General features: G+C 39.6%; 1 protein-coding gene across 2 annotated transcripts in view; it reads left to right on the top strand.

Annotated features, from left to right (window-relative positions):
- The window catches only part of LOC110488218 (ras/Rap GTPase-activating protein SynGAP), a 110,447-nt gene that overhangs the window by 24,909 nt on the left and 72,060 nt on the right, over positions 1–13,478 (top strand). For both annotated transcript variants that reach the window (XM_021560340.2, XM_021560338.2), the window contains exons 2-3: positions 7,025–7,158; positions 10,267–10,384. In XM_021560340.2, the coding sequence (XP_021416015.2) occupies positions 7,025–7,158; positions 10,267–10,384 (252 nt within the window). The remainder of the gene's footprint in view (positions 1–7,024; positions 7,159–10,266; positions 10,385–13,478) is intronic.

Raw genomic sequence — 13,478 nt, 5'->3', positions numbered from 1 at the left:
CCTTACGGTCTATTCTTTACTCAGTTGCCATGGCGATGAGCTGGGGGCGTTTGTGTGTGTGTGTGAGTTAGAGAGAGTGAGGGAGTGGGTGTTGCGGAAGTGACATCGCTAGAGCTGAATTTTTGCTTCCTGTGCACTCTCTCTCTATTCCTGGAGGTGCAACTTTAACAGTGCACAAATTATAACACACAGTCAAATTGTATACAGTATTGCATTCTCGTTGAACTAGGAATGTAAATCACCTTCCTCCAAGTAGGAGGCTAATAATTGTGTTGCTTGGCTGTCCTCCCAGCACAATGAATGCATGGGCAAATTATAGAAATGGTTCTCTATTCTATTTTTATCATTGTCATTCAACCAACGGAGAATTAAAACTAAAATGAAATGTCACATACCTTTCCATAAAAAATCATTAGGTTTGCTATATTGCCAAGTACAATATGCAGGAGTATGTCTGTTTTATTAATGTTATATTAATGTTAATGTTAGTTTCTTTGTGCATCCCTGTCTCCTAGATTTGGGCATAAGCCCATGTGATATGTCGCGAGCATCACACTGCTCAGGTGCATACAGGCCTATTGGTTAACATTAAAGGTGCACTATTTAGCCTTTTTACAAATTGGTATGTGAGGAATACTGCTTTTCAACTTATTATATGCACTGAACAAAAATATAAACGCATCATGCAACAATGGCTGTTCAAAGCTGCTGGTTATTGGCGGGAACTGTAACATGCTGTTGTACACATTGATCCAGAGCATCCCAAACATGCTCAATGGGTGACATGTCTGGTGAGTATGCAGGCCATAGAAGAACTGGGACATTTTCAGTTTCCAGGAATTGCGACATGGAGCAATGCATTAATATGCTGAAACATGAGGTTATGGTGGCAGATGAATGGCATGACAATCGGCCTCAGGATCTCGTTAAGGTATCTTTGTGCATTCAAATTGCCATTGATAAAACGCAATTATGTTCGTTGTCTGTAACTTATGCCTTCCCATGCCATAACCCCACTGCCACCATAGGGCACTCTGTTCACAATGTTGACATCAACAAACCGCTTTCCCACACAACACCATACACACTGTCTGCCATCTGCCGGGCACTGTTGAAACCGGGATTCATCCATGAAGAGCACACTTCTCCAGCGTGCCAGTGGCCATCCAAAGTGATTATTTTCCCCCTGAAGTCAGTTACGATGCCAAACTGCAGTCATGTCAAGACCCTGGTGAGGACGTTGAGCACGCAGATGAGCTTCCCTGAGACGGTTTCTGACAGTTTGTGCAGAAATTATTTTGTTGTGCAAGCCCAGTTTCATCAGCTGTCTGGGTGGCTGGTCTCCGACAATCTCGTCGGTGAAGAAGCTGGATGTTGAGGTCCTTGGCTGGCGGGGTTTCACGTGGTCTGCAGACTCAAATTCTTTAAAATTATGTTGGAGGGGGCTTTTGGGAAATAAATTAACATTCATTCAAATCTCTGGCAAAAGCTCTGGTGGACATTCCTGCAGTCAGTATGCCAATTGCACGCTCCCTCAAAACACAATTTGTGGCAATGTGTTGTGTGACAAAGCTGCGCATTTTAGAGTGTCCTTTTATAGTCCCCATCACAAGTTGCACCTGTGTAATGATCATGCTGTTTAATCAGCTTATTGATATGCCACACCTGTCAGGTGGATGGTTTATCTTGGCTAGGGAGAAATGCTCATTAACAGGGATGTAAACAAATCTGTGCACAAAACTTGCTAGAAATTTTTATTTTACTATGCAAGTCAGTTAACAACAAATCCTTATTTTCAATGACGGCCTAGGAACAGTGAGTTAACTGCCTTGCTCAGGGGCAGAACAACAGATTTGTACCTTGTCAGCTTGGGGATTTGAACTTGCAACCTTTCGTTACTAGTCCAACGCTCTAGCCACTAGGCTATGCAGCACTTTTTGTGCGTATGGAACATTTCTGGGATCTTTTATTTCAGCTCATGAAACTTTACACTTTACATGTTGCGTTTATATTTTTGTTCCGAATATTTAAGCAATAAGGAATGAAGGGGTATGGGTATGGCCAATATACCAGGGCTAAGGGCTGTTCTTATGCACAACTTTACGCTAAGTGCTGCATACAGTTCTTGTAGCAATATACCACAAACACACAAGGTGCCTTCTTGCTATTATAAACTGGTTATCGGTGTAATTAGAGCAGTAAAAACAATTGTCATATCAGTGGTATATGGTCTGATACAGCGCATTGTGAAAGTATTCAGACCCCTTGACTTTTTCCACATTTTGTTACTTTAAAGCCTTACTCTAAAATGTATTAAACTAAAATATGTTTTTCCCTCATAAATCTACACACACTACCCCATAATGACAAAGCAACAAGAGGTGTTGAGATTTTTTAAATAAGAAATATACATATATTTACATAAGTATTCAGACCCTTTACTCAGTACTTTGTTGAAGCACCTTTGGCAGTGATTACAGCCTCAAGTGTTCTTGGGCATGACGCTACAAGCTTGGCTGTATTTGGGGAGTTTCTCCCATTCATTCAAAGATGTTTGATCAGGTTCATGTCCGGACTCTGGCTGATCCACTCAAGGACATTCAGAGACTTGTCCTGAAGCCACTCCTGCGTTGTCTTGGCTGTGTGCTTACCGTGGTTCCTCAATTAAAAGTTACGAGCTTATACTGCAACTGTTTGTGGTAGATGGTGGCAATCAGTCATTGCACCACACTATCACAAGGGGGAGTTAGAACGCTGATCTATCAGTAGTCTGAACTTAAATGTCCTGCATCAGGCAACAACAACAAAAACTGTTGGTGGTCCTGGAGATAAGAGAGAACTTGGGTAAATACAATGGGGGAATTTCACTTGACATGTGGACTGATGATTTTCCCCAAAATAGGCACAGTGGGCTTTTGGTTTCTCTCCCTCAATCATTCTAAATAACAAACTGACTTTATTTTCAAATTAGTAAGAATGTCTCAACCCATGTTCAAGAATGGGCATTTTTCCTTTATTCAGATTAAAATCGTTCACTTTTGGTTATTTGAAACGAAATAATCTCCAAAATATAGTTTTTTTTTAAACAAAGCTATTATTATTATTATTATTAACCCTGCATATTAATTATATAACTAGGCTACCTGCCGCCCCTTAGATATTCTGACAGATCAGATTTGCTCTAATGAAAAATGCCCCTTAGATAGTAATTTAGAATCCTCCAATCCTCTAAATGTAATTATTGGTGAAAAGTAATGCGGCATTGGCGGAGATGAAGAGGACGAGGAACGAGATGGAGTCACAATCCATGCCAGGCAAACATGTAATGATTATTTTAGAAAAGTAAAGGTATTTTGGTTTCAGTGCATTTTCTTTTAAAAACATGTTTATAGCCTATCAATGTGTAGGCATACTGTGTAATAAAATCAATAATTGTGTACTAAAAACATGAATGTGTTTTTGCAGAGCATACAACCATGCCGACAACCATCCGTGGAGATCAGTGGACAAAGGTCTGGACAACAGGCCACACCGAAAAAAATACATGGTTCCACAGAATACCAACTGGGATGAATCTCGAGGCAAATTAGGCTTCTTCATCAAGATCTTCATGATTTCGTTAATAAAATAATGATTAATATACTCTCGCCAGCTTTGATCTGCGCCTGCAGGGCCCAAAGGTCTTTGTTTGTCAGATTAATCATTGGGTCGAAACTAGAGAACAGTAATAAACAAGAGAATTAACACATGGTTAATGTTCTGAAGAAAGAAAAAATATATATATATATATTGCTTATGGCTCCCGAGTGGCGCAGCGGTCTAAGGCACTGCATCTCAGTGCAAGGCATCACTACAGTCCCTGGTTTGAATCCAGGCTGTGTCACATTTGGCTGTGATGGGGATCCCCCCAACAAGCAATAGTCTACCCACGTGTGGTCAACTATTTCAGCACTTTTTCGCGCTGCTCTGAGACAAGCAAGACTTCTTAATTAATAAACATAAACATATTTAAACATTTTTTTTATTAAACCTGCATTATAATTGTATAAAAGACCCGTAGATATTCATTTAGAATCCTCTACATTTAATTAGATCTCCTACTGTACAAGGACATTTTATGGATCTGCCAGTATTTTCATTTAGAGATTCCGGTAAAGAAATGTGTGTGTAGAGAGGTAACATTCTTCACCAGTTCTCTTACCATTTTGTTCAATTGTGTGATTAGACTACCAGTTGGTGTAACTGTAATGTTAATTCTCACAATATTAAAAATGTTCAAATGCATTCATGAATTAAATCGCTTTAGCCGCAATGTTGCGGTTCATCTGATGAAGGATTGACTTGATCTCTAAGCCCAGGAAAATATTAAAATGGGCAACCAGATACACTACAAGAAAGGGAACACATATATAACCGTAGAAAATGGTTGTAGGTAGGAGGGCCATCTAACAAGTGCAGATCAGAGGGCCATCAATCGAAACAAACCAATGAAGCATGGGTAAACAGTAAACTCTCTGAGAACTGGGTAGGGTAGGGGGCCCACTCCCTCCGCTTCTCCCTTCCCTTGGCGCAAGGTTCTGGGAAGGGAGGGTCGGGAAGGTGACTTCAGCTCTCACCCAAGCTCGGATCCCCGCATCTCCATGTCGCCTGGGGTGCGCCCCTTTTCCCCATTAGGCACGGCCGCATGGTGCACCCTCTTTCCCCGTTAGGCACGCCGCATGGCGCACCCCCAATATCGAGGTGCACATGGGCCTATTTATATAATGAATATGAATTCAGAGGGCAGAAATGATTAAATATTAAAGCACGAGACCTCTCACTAAAGGCATCATACAAAAGTTATACGCATGGAATATCATGGATCACCTCCTATAACCCTTCTCAGAGTTTTAAGAATTGTGTGTGTTAAATTATTTGTGACATTGTGGCATTTAAAGCATATTGAAGATTGAAGCAATAGCCTACCCACATGTGGTCAACTATTTCAACACCGTTTCGGGCTGCTCTTAGACAAGCATGTGGACTGGTCTTGATAAATCAATTAGATTTTTATTTTCACTGAATCTCCGTTTGGGTATTGGTTAAACTACAATTAGGGTGTGGGAAGGTTTGGATTATTTTGCTCTTAGTACTGTAGCCTACTCCCGACCGGTCATGTTGTACAGCGTCATATTTTCCTAACGGAAACCCTGAGGGTTTAGTTTTTCTTGTAATAGAAACACTATAATATTAATCAAATTAATTAATCTAAATTTCTTAAAATCATTCCCATATACTATGTTCTTACAAAAAAAGGTTTTAAATTGTCTAGTACAGCCAATATTAAAGACTGTCAAATGCTTCTCAAAGATGCCCTCTGGCGGTCAAACTAGCACCAGCTAGCATTAATGACAACAATTGGCTGACACTAAAATAACGTGCCTTCGAATTCTGCGGCAGTGTGCTGCTGTATGACGCAACTTTTACAGGAATAACCACTGTAGGGTCATTGTCCTGTTGGAAGGTGAACCTTTGACCCAGTCTGAGGTCCTGAGCGTTCTGGAGCAGGTTTTCATCAAGGATCTCTCAGTACTTTACTTTACTTTACTTTACTTTACTTACATCCATCCCTCGATCCTGACTTGTCTCCCAATCCCTGCCGCTGAAAAACATCCCCACGGCATGATGCTGCCAACACCACGCTTCACCATAGGGATGGTGCCAGGTCTCCTCCAGACGTGAGGCTTGGCATTCAGGCCAAAAAGTTCATTCTTGGTTTCATCATACCAGATAATCTTGTTTCTCATGGTCTTTTGGGTGCCTTTTCACAAACTCCAAGTGGGCTGTCATGTGCCTTTTACTAAGGAGTGGCTTCCGTCTGGCCACTCTGCCATAAAGGCCTGATTGGTGGAGTGCTGCAGAGATGGTTGTCCTTCTGGAAAGTTCTCACATCTGCTGTACACAGAGGAACTCTGGATCTCTGTCAGAGTGACCATCGGGTTCTTGGTCACCTCCCTGACCAAGGACCTTCTCCGCCGATTGCTCAGTTTGACTGAGCGGCCAGCTCTAGGAAGAGTCTTGGTGGTTGCAAACTTCTTCCACCTAAGAATGATGGAGGCCATTGTGTTCTTGGGGACCTTCAATGCTGCATAAATGTTTTGGTACCCTTGCCCAGATCTGTCCCTCAACACAATCCTGCCTCGGAGCTCTACGGGCAATTCCTTCGACCTCATGACTTGGTTTTTGCTCTGACATGCATTGTGAACTGTGGGATCTTATATAGACAGGTGTGTGCCTTTCCAAATCATGTCCAATCAATGTAATTTACCACAGGTGGACTCAAATCAAGTTGTAGCAACATCTCAGGGATGATAAATGAAAACAGGATGCACCAGAGCTCAATTTCGAGTCTTTTAGCAAAGGGTCTGAATACTTATGTAAATAAGATATATATATATATATATTACATTTTACTGGAAAAAAAAGAAAAATAAGGTTTTGCTTTGTTATTATGTGGTATTGTGTGTAGATTGATGAGTAAAAGTATTTAATCAATTAAGAATTAGGCTGTAATGTAACAAAATGTGGAAAAAGGGAAGGGGTCTGAATTCTTTCTGAATGCACTGTATACCACAGCCTTCAACCAATCAGCATTCAGGGCTTGAACCACCCAGTTTATAATCAATTAAATACTTTTGGTGAGCCTTGTCCAATCCAGAAAAGCCCATTGGTTCAGGAGCCAGTTTCTCTATCGTGAGGCAGCACATAGATATAGCATAGAGGTCTCTCTCTTTCTTTGTCAAAAGACACCACTGTCTTTCTATCTCATGGAAGTTTCTGAATTGAGGATAGGTCTATTTTATTTTTAGGACAATCCGTAACCCTGATTGCCAACTCTATTTACGGCAAACTCTGCTGCTACCTCCTGGAGAAAATAATTGTTTTGTTTTTCTGCCACTGCCACTCTACCACTGTTAATTGTGCTATTGATCCCAGTTTTTGTTAAAATGTTTCAATTAACAAATTCCTCTTATCTCATTCTTAGATGGAATTTGTACCTCCCCCTTGTCCTCGCGGCCCCAGACCCCTTCCAATGGCCTGGCTTATGATCCCCCGGGTTGGAACCCATGTCGCTCGATGAGAACTGGGAGTCAGCGCTACATGTTTGACCAGGAGGAGGTAGGATGAATACCTCCATCTTGTTCACAAGAGACAAGCACATGCAGGACATGGAACACAACCACAGTCCTGCTGATTTTCATTTCTCCCAAGCTCTTAATTGGTCAGTGAATCTATTTGATTGACTAGACTAGAAAGTCCACATTGAGCTCTGAAGTATTTACCTATATGGGTATGGTGCACCTAACCCCTGTTTGGATCGGAGTGTTGTCCCTAACCAATAAAGGTACAGTTTGTTTTATATAGATCATTTGAGTATCCAGACTAGGTCCTACTTTATTCTGTTACCTATTAAAGGTGATGTGTTTAAAAGATAACGCTACTAGAGAGAGTCCATACACCAGAATACCTAGGTCTTTTTCAGTCTAGGATTGAGGGACAGGGGTGAGAAACAAGGTATCAAATCTTTTCACATCAGAGCTCATTTAGAGCTGATCTGATTGACCAAAATACCAATTAGTGAAACAAATATCAGAATTGGGCTGCCTGGGTAAACACAGCCATAGAGATCCACATCAGATCCCTAGCTCTGTTTAATTATTCAATTATATTTCTATTAAATTCTATACGTTTCCATTAGGTCCAAGTGGGGGTTATTGAATTATTTAGTTAATAAGCGGTGTCTCATCAAGTGGATATGAACATATTTAAGGAATTGTTGTTGTAAAGAACAGCAAGCATGTTATTGTATTATACCATTTTTTAAATTTGTTTTTGTATTATCTTTCCCCCCATTTGAATACTCCTATTTTACATCTCATACATATACAGACTGATGAAATTAGTACAAGCTAAAGCATTGATGATGCAATGCAATATATCAGTGTTTTATTAGTTCCGATTAGGACAGTGGAAGTGGACAAATTTGTGGATTGAAGTAATTAATCAAAAAAGTTACTAATTGAAAAAATAAATACATTTCCGCTCTGGGCAGACGCAGCTTAATAATACAACACGGGGCTGTCCACATGTGAGAGCTGATGTCCCAAAACTAGCCACTGGAGGGAGACATTATTCAACAATACAATGAGGTATTGTACTGTTTAAAGTACAGTAGTCTTGCAAAGACCCCCCCCAGTCCTCCAAAGAGTGTCCAGGAGACACTTTTTTGTTGTTGTAAATTTAAACTTATATGATTGTAATCATTGTTTTAGGGTTAGGGTTTACTATGAAAATGAGAGGAATCCCTCTTCCTTTAGTGTGGATGGGGTGGGGGATGACATGAATCTATTGATCTGAGTACATAGCACAAACATTGATTATAGTTCATTATTAATTATAGTCATACAAAACATCCCCAATATGTTTTAGTCGCTGCACGTACTGGGGTAGTGCATTTGAAATATCTGTGCAATACTATACCAGTGAATAAAGGAAAAAAGCTATTTAACTTAGATTCAACTTAATAGATCTTATAAGTCAATTGGGATGAAAATGTGTCATTGCTAACGTTACCATTGCTACACTTTTTTTTTGTGTTGTTTTCTGCTAGTTACTATGACACAGTATTCCAATGTCAATGTCACTGGTGGCTCACGTCACCTGTCTGGGGAAATTCCTGTGAGAGAAGGTATTTCAGACCACTCGCTTGTCCTTTCACTGTCCCTTAGCCAAGGTCTCTTTGCCCCAGCTAACAGCAGAACCCACTAAACATAATGTACAATAGCTCTTCAAGTTCATTGAGGTTGTGCTGAACCATCTACTTTTCTCTCTGTGGTATTTCATGATGTCAAACAACTATGTATAGTAAAATGATCTCCCTGCAATATGTCAGATGTAATATATGAACTCAATGCAATATCTGGGAAAATGTCACAGTTTCAAAGTTACAGGATCAACAAAGCTACTAGTGTTTATAGAGAGGATAGGGGACATAAGAACGGCTCACAAATGAAATATGACATTTAATACAGTATGTGCTGCATGGTTTTGAAGGTCGCAGTAAATTACAGTATATGATAAATTCATATTTTCAGATACAAGGTCAGTAGTACTGATATTAAAGGGATATTTGTATCTCTGAAGTGTACATAGTTGCTAAAGAGACTTGAGTTGCCTCCGCTGTCACGATTTCATGATGAAATTGACACAAGACTGATGGTTAGTAATACAATGAATTACTTTAAAGCTGTGGTCTGGATTTTGGAAATCTGTTCAATGGTCATTTAAATGAATGGATATTTATTTACAGATTGATTCCTAAAGAATATTACTTATAAATGCATCATGAGCTTAGCACAACCTTCTTTCCATATAATAACCCACATAAGGTATACAATGACATACGGTTCTATTGTTTAAAAGCAGCAAAAACATGAACAATGTACATTTTCTAAATGTGTTAAACGATCATGTGGATGTCACAGACTGTCAAGAGTTTGTGCTGTCTATGAATTTGAGAAGGGTTACATTTCCCTCTCCCCATCCTAAAGGCTGTATACCGATACACATGGCAGTTTGTTTTATTAAATCCCTGAATGTAGCTTTAACCCCAACCTTCTATTCACTTTGTTAACTATTTGTGTCACACAGAGACAAAGTGCTTCTGGGTAAGGCTTTGCGTGTTCAAAAGGAACTTGACCTTTCACCTCTGGAAACCACATTGGGAATGTGTTGTCCTAGCCTTTACTTTAAGTGTGGGTGGAAAATGCCCTTGGTCCTTGAGACAGTCAACTCTCAAAGGTTTAGATTTCAGAAGGGGAGGTTTTCAGCTTTGAGCTTTATTATGTTAAATGCTGTATATATATTAAGTCATATGAAGGTAACTGAACATTTTACACCATGAAATGGACATAAATAAAATAATAAAAACATGTAGCAGTGTTACACAACTAACTTTTTCTTATACAGTATATGCTCTGGTTTGATATGATCATTTAGCGTAAATGAAATTATCCATTTAACATAAATTAAATTATTTAAGATCCTGTACAATCACTTTTTTATTGCAGGACAACAGCTAAAGAAGTGAGACTTTAGTGCCCAACACCAGTGATTTCTACAGTATGTAGGGAAGGTGCTAGTAGGAGGGATGAACGGGCGTGGAGTGACCAAGGTACAATCTGAACAATTTACTTTGACCTCTCTGACCCTCTGTTCCGACCATAGGTTCACCCTTTACTAATGCGTGAGCGTCGCTCAGGGTCTCAGCGCAGTGAGCGCACCAAGCTGCTCCGAAGGACAGTCAGTGTGCCGGTGGAGGGGAGACATCAACACCCTGAGATAGGTATGTAGAACATATATCCCGAAAAGATTTGTACTTGATTACAAAGTGAAAAGTATATAAATACATTGCAGTTATATAGCACCAATTTAAAAAAATTCTGGGTATCTGCAAGCTCTCGTTAAGTACATGCATGCTTGCAGTTCCCTATCCATTGTATTTGTTAGGAGTCATTTTACCATTCGGCTTTGCATTCCTTCTCTGTGCCTTTTTATGTGTCAATCAAATCAAATGATATATCATAAACCATCAGTAGCTCACATTCATGTTTATACCTTAAATAAAGTGCCCACTTGCAGTTTGTAGTCTTTTGTCGTTGAAGTGATGCATTGACATGATGCACTACAGTATGTCAAACAACAATTTGACCGTATTGGTATTTGTCAGGTTCAAAATATTATAAAATGTTTCTTTATACTATTGTGCTGGAAGCATAGAATAGTTTAATTATTTAAATAGATTTGTAATCAAACTGCACCATGAAACAAGCTAAGCGTTCCCTGACTGCTGGTTTAAAGAAAATCTCCTTTCCAATGGTCAGTGTTAGCATGTTACCTGTATGCCGTAATCTAAAACAGAGATGAAGAAATGCGTATGGAAAACAATAATTTAATGAATTTCGGAATTAAATGCCTATAATTGTGCCTCTAAGAATAAATCTATTGGCTTTGTTGATGCAATTGTTAATACTCTGTAGCCTGTACATTAGTTGGTGGGTCATTCCACCAATTCGGTGCCTTTTGATAAATCTAATTAGCATAATCTAGAAGAAAAAGAAACGCACAACTATTTAGGCGAGGTGCTGGCTAGCGGAGTAGAAAACTTGAAAATAAAAGAGAGCCGCACACTCTAGGAGCTCAGATGCAAAAATGTAATTACCAACGTTTCGACAGCCAAGCTGTCTTCATCAGGGTATAATCACAAACACTGCGGGATGACTCGTTTATATAGTGTCAAAAGACACAGGTGTCTGTAATCATGGCCAAGAGTGGCCTAATATCATTGGTTAATTATCAAATATTAAAATGGCATACAAAGAACAGCATACAAACAACAAATGGATAGCATACGATCATAAATTCATTTTCGACTACACAAGCTTACAAACAATTACAATGGCAAAGTCACAATAATCACAAGAATGGCTTCAGATCAAAGTCTACGTTGAGACCTAAGGGAGCAAGGGTCTTTAAGTTAAAGATCCAGGCAGCCTCTCGTTTTAACAATAAATTATCAAGGTCACCCCCTCTCCTGGGAGGGTGACATGCTCGATGCCAATATAATGCAGAGACGAAATCGAGTGGCCTGCCTCCAAGAAGTGGGCCGCAACTGGGTAAGTAAAGTTTTTACACCTAATGGTGCTACGATGCTCTGAGATACGTACTTTTAATTCGCACTTTGTTTTACCCACATAATTTTTACCACAAGGACAAGTTATAAGATAAATAACTGCCTTAGTGGAGCACGTAATAACACCTTTGATTGGGATCGATTTCCCTGTTTGTGGGTGTTTGAAGGATCTACATTTATAAGTGCCATTACATTGAGCACAGCCATTACATTTGTAATTTCCATCTAGTAGGGGCGCAAATAGACGTTGTTGAGGAATATCTTGGGGTGGTAAATCAGAGTGTACCAATTGGTCTCTGAGATTTCTGCCCAGCGAGAATACGACCAAGGGAAGGTCTGAAAACACATTACCGAGACTATCATCAGATTTTAGATTGTGCCAATGTTTGTGAACAATTCCCTTAATTTGTTCAGAACACTTTAAATAGCGGGTAGTTAGAACACAAGAAATAGTATTTTTACGAGACTGACCTTGAAAAAGGTCATGTCTCGTTTTGTTTTGAATTTTCTCAATATTTCTGTCAAAATCTGATTGTTTTTTGCAAATTCTTTTGATTCGACAGAATTGGCTGTAGGGCAAACTATTTTTCAAGGGAAGTGGGTGACAACTATCAGCCCTCAACAAACTGTTACGATCAGTAGGCTTCCTGTAAAGAACCGTGTATAGAACATTATCTTCACACAAGATCAGAAGATCAAGAAAACTGATTTGACGTGTATCTAATTGCATAGTAAATCTCAAATGATCAGAACAGGAGTTAAGAAAAGCATGGAATGTCTGTAGATGTTTTGCATAACCCCTCCATAGAACAAAAATATCATCAATATACCGTTTCCAAATAATGACGTTAGGCAAGAAAACATTTTTGAGAGGATTGAAAATAGACTGTTTCTCTATGTAACCCACATACAAATTAGCATAGTTAGGAGCCATGGGGGATCCCATAGCACTACCCTTCGTCTGAATAAAGAAAGCATTTAGAAACATGAAATAGTTATGTGTGAGTACTATTTCAGCCAATGTTATAATGCAGGCACTGGAAGGTAGTTCATTAGGGTCACGTTGCAGAAGAAAATGTTCCATAGCTTCAATACCGCCCTCGTGTGGAATATTTGTGTATAACGACTCAACATCAAAAGTAACTAACAAGGTATTCTCAGGGAGAGGATCAAGAGATTCAATGATAGAGATCATACTGCTGATCTAATTAGCATAACAAAAGAATCCATATAAAATGTGTCAGTTCAAATCCAATCAAATCAAATTGTATTTGTCAAATGCGCCGAATACAACACCTTACAGTGAAATCCTTACTTACAAGCCCATAACTTACAATTCAGATTTAAGAAAAGTAAGTGTTAAGTAAAAAATAGAAAATAAAAGTAACAAAGAATTAAACAGCTTGGGGGTAGAAGCTGTTAAGAATCCTTTTGGGCCTAGACTTGGCACTCTGGCACCACATGTTGTGCGGTAGCAGAGAGAACAGTCTATGATTAGGGTGGCTGGAGTCCTCTGACACCACCTGGTATAGAGGTCCTGGGTGGCAGGAAGCTTGGCTGTACGCACTACCCTCTGTAGTGCCTTTCGGACAGAAGTCGAGCAGTTGCCATACCAGGCTGTGATGCAACCAGTCAGGATGCTCTCGATGGTGCAGCTGTAGATCCTTTTGAGGATCTGAGGATCCATGCCAAATATTTTCAGTCTCCTGAAGGGGAATAGGCTTTGTCGTGCCCTCTTCACGACTGT

Source organism: Oncorhynchus mykiss, chromosome 32 (genome assembly GCF_013265735.2).
Source record: "Oncorhynchus mykiss isolate Arlee chromosome 32, USDA_OmykA_1.1, whole genome shotgun sequence".
In the NCBI taxonomy this organism is placed as follows: domain Eukaryota; kingdom Metazoa; phylum Chordata; class Actinopteri; order Salmoniformes; family Salmonidae; genus Oncorhynchus; species Oncorhynchus mykiss.
This window is presented reverse-complemented; position numbering and strand designations above follow the sequence as displayed.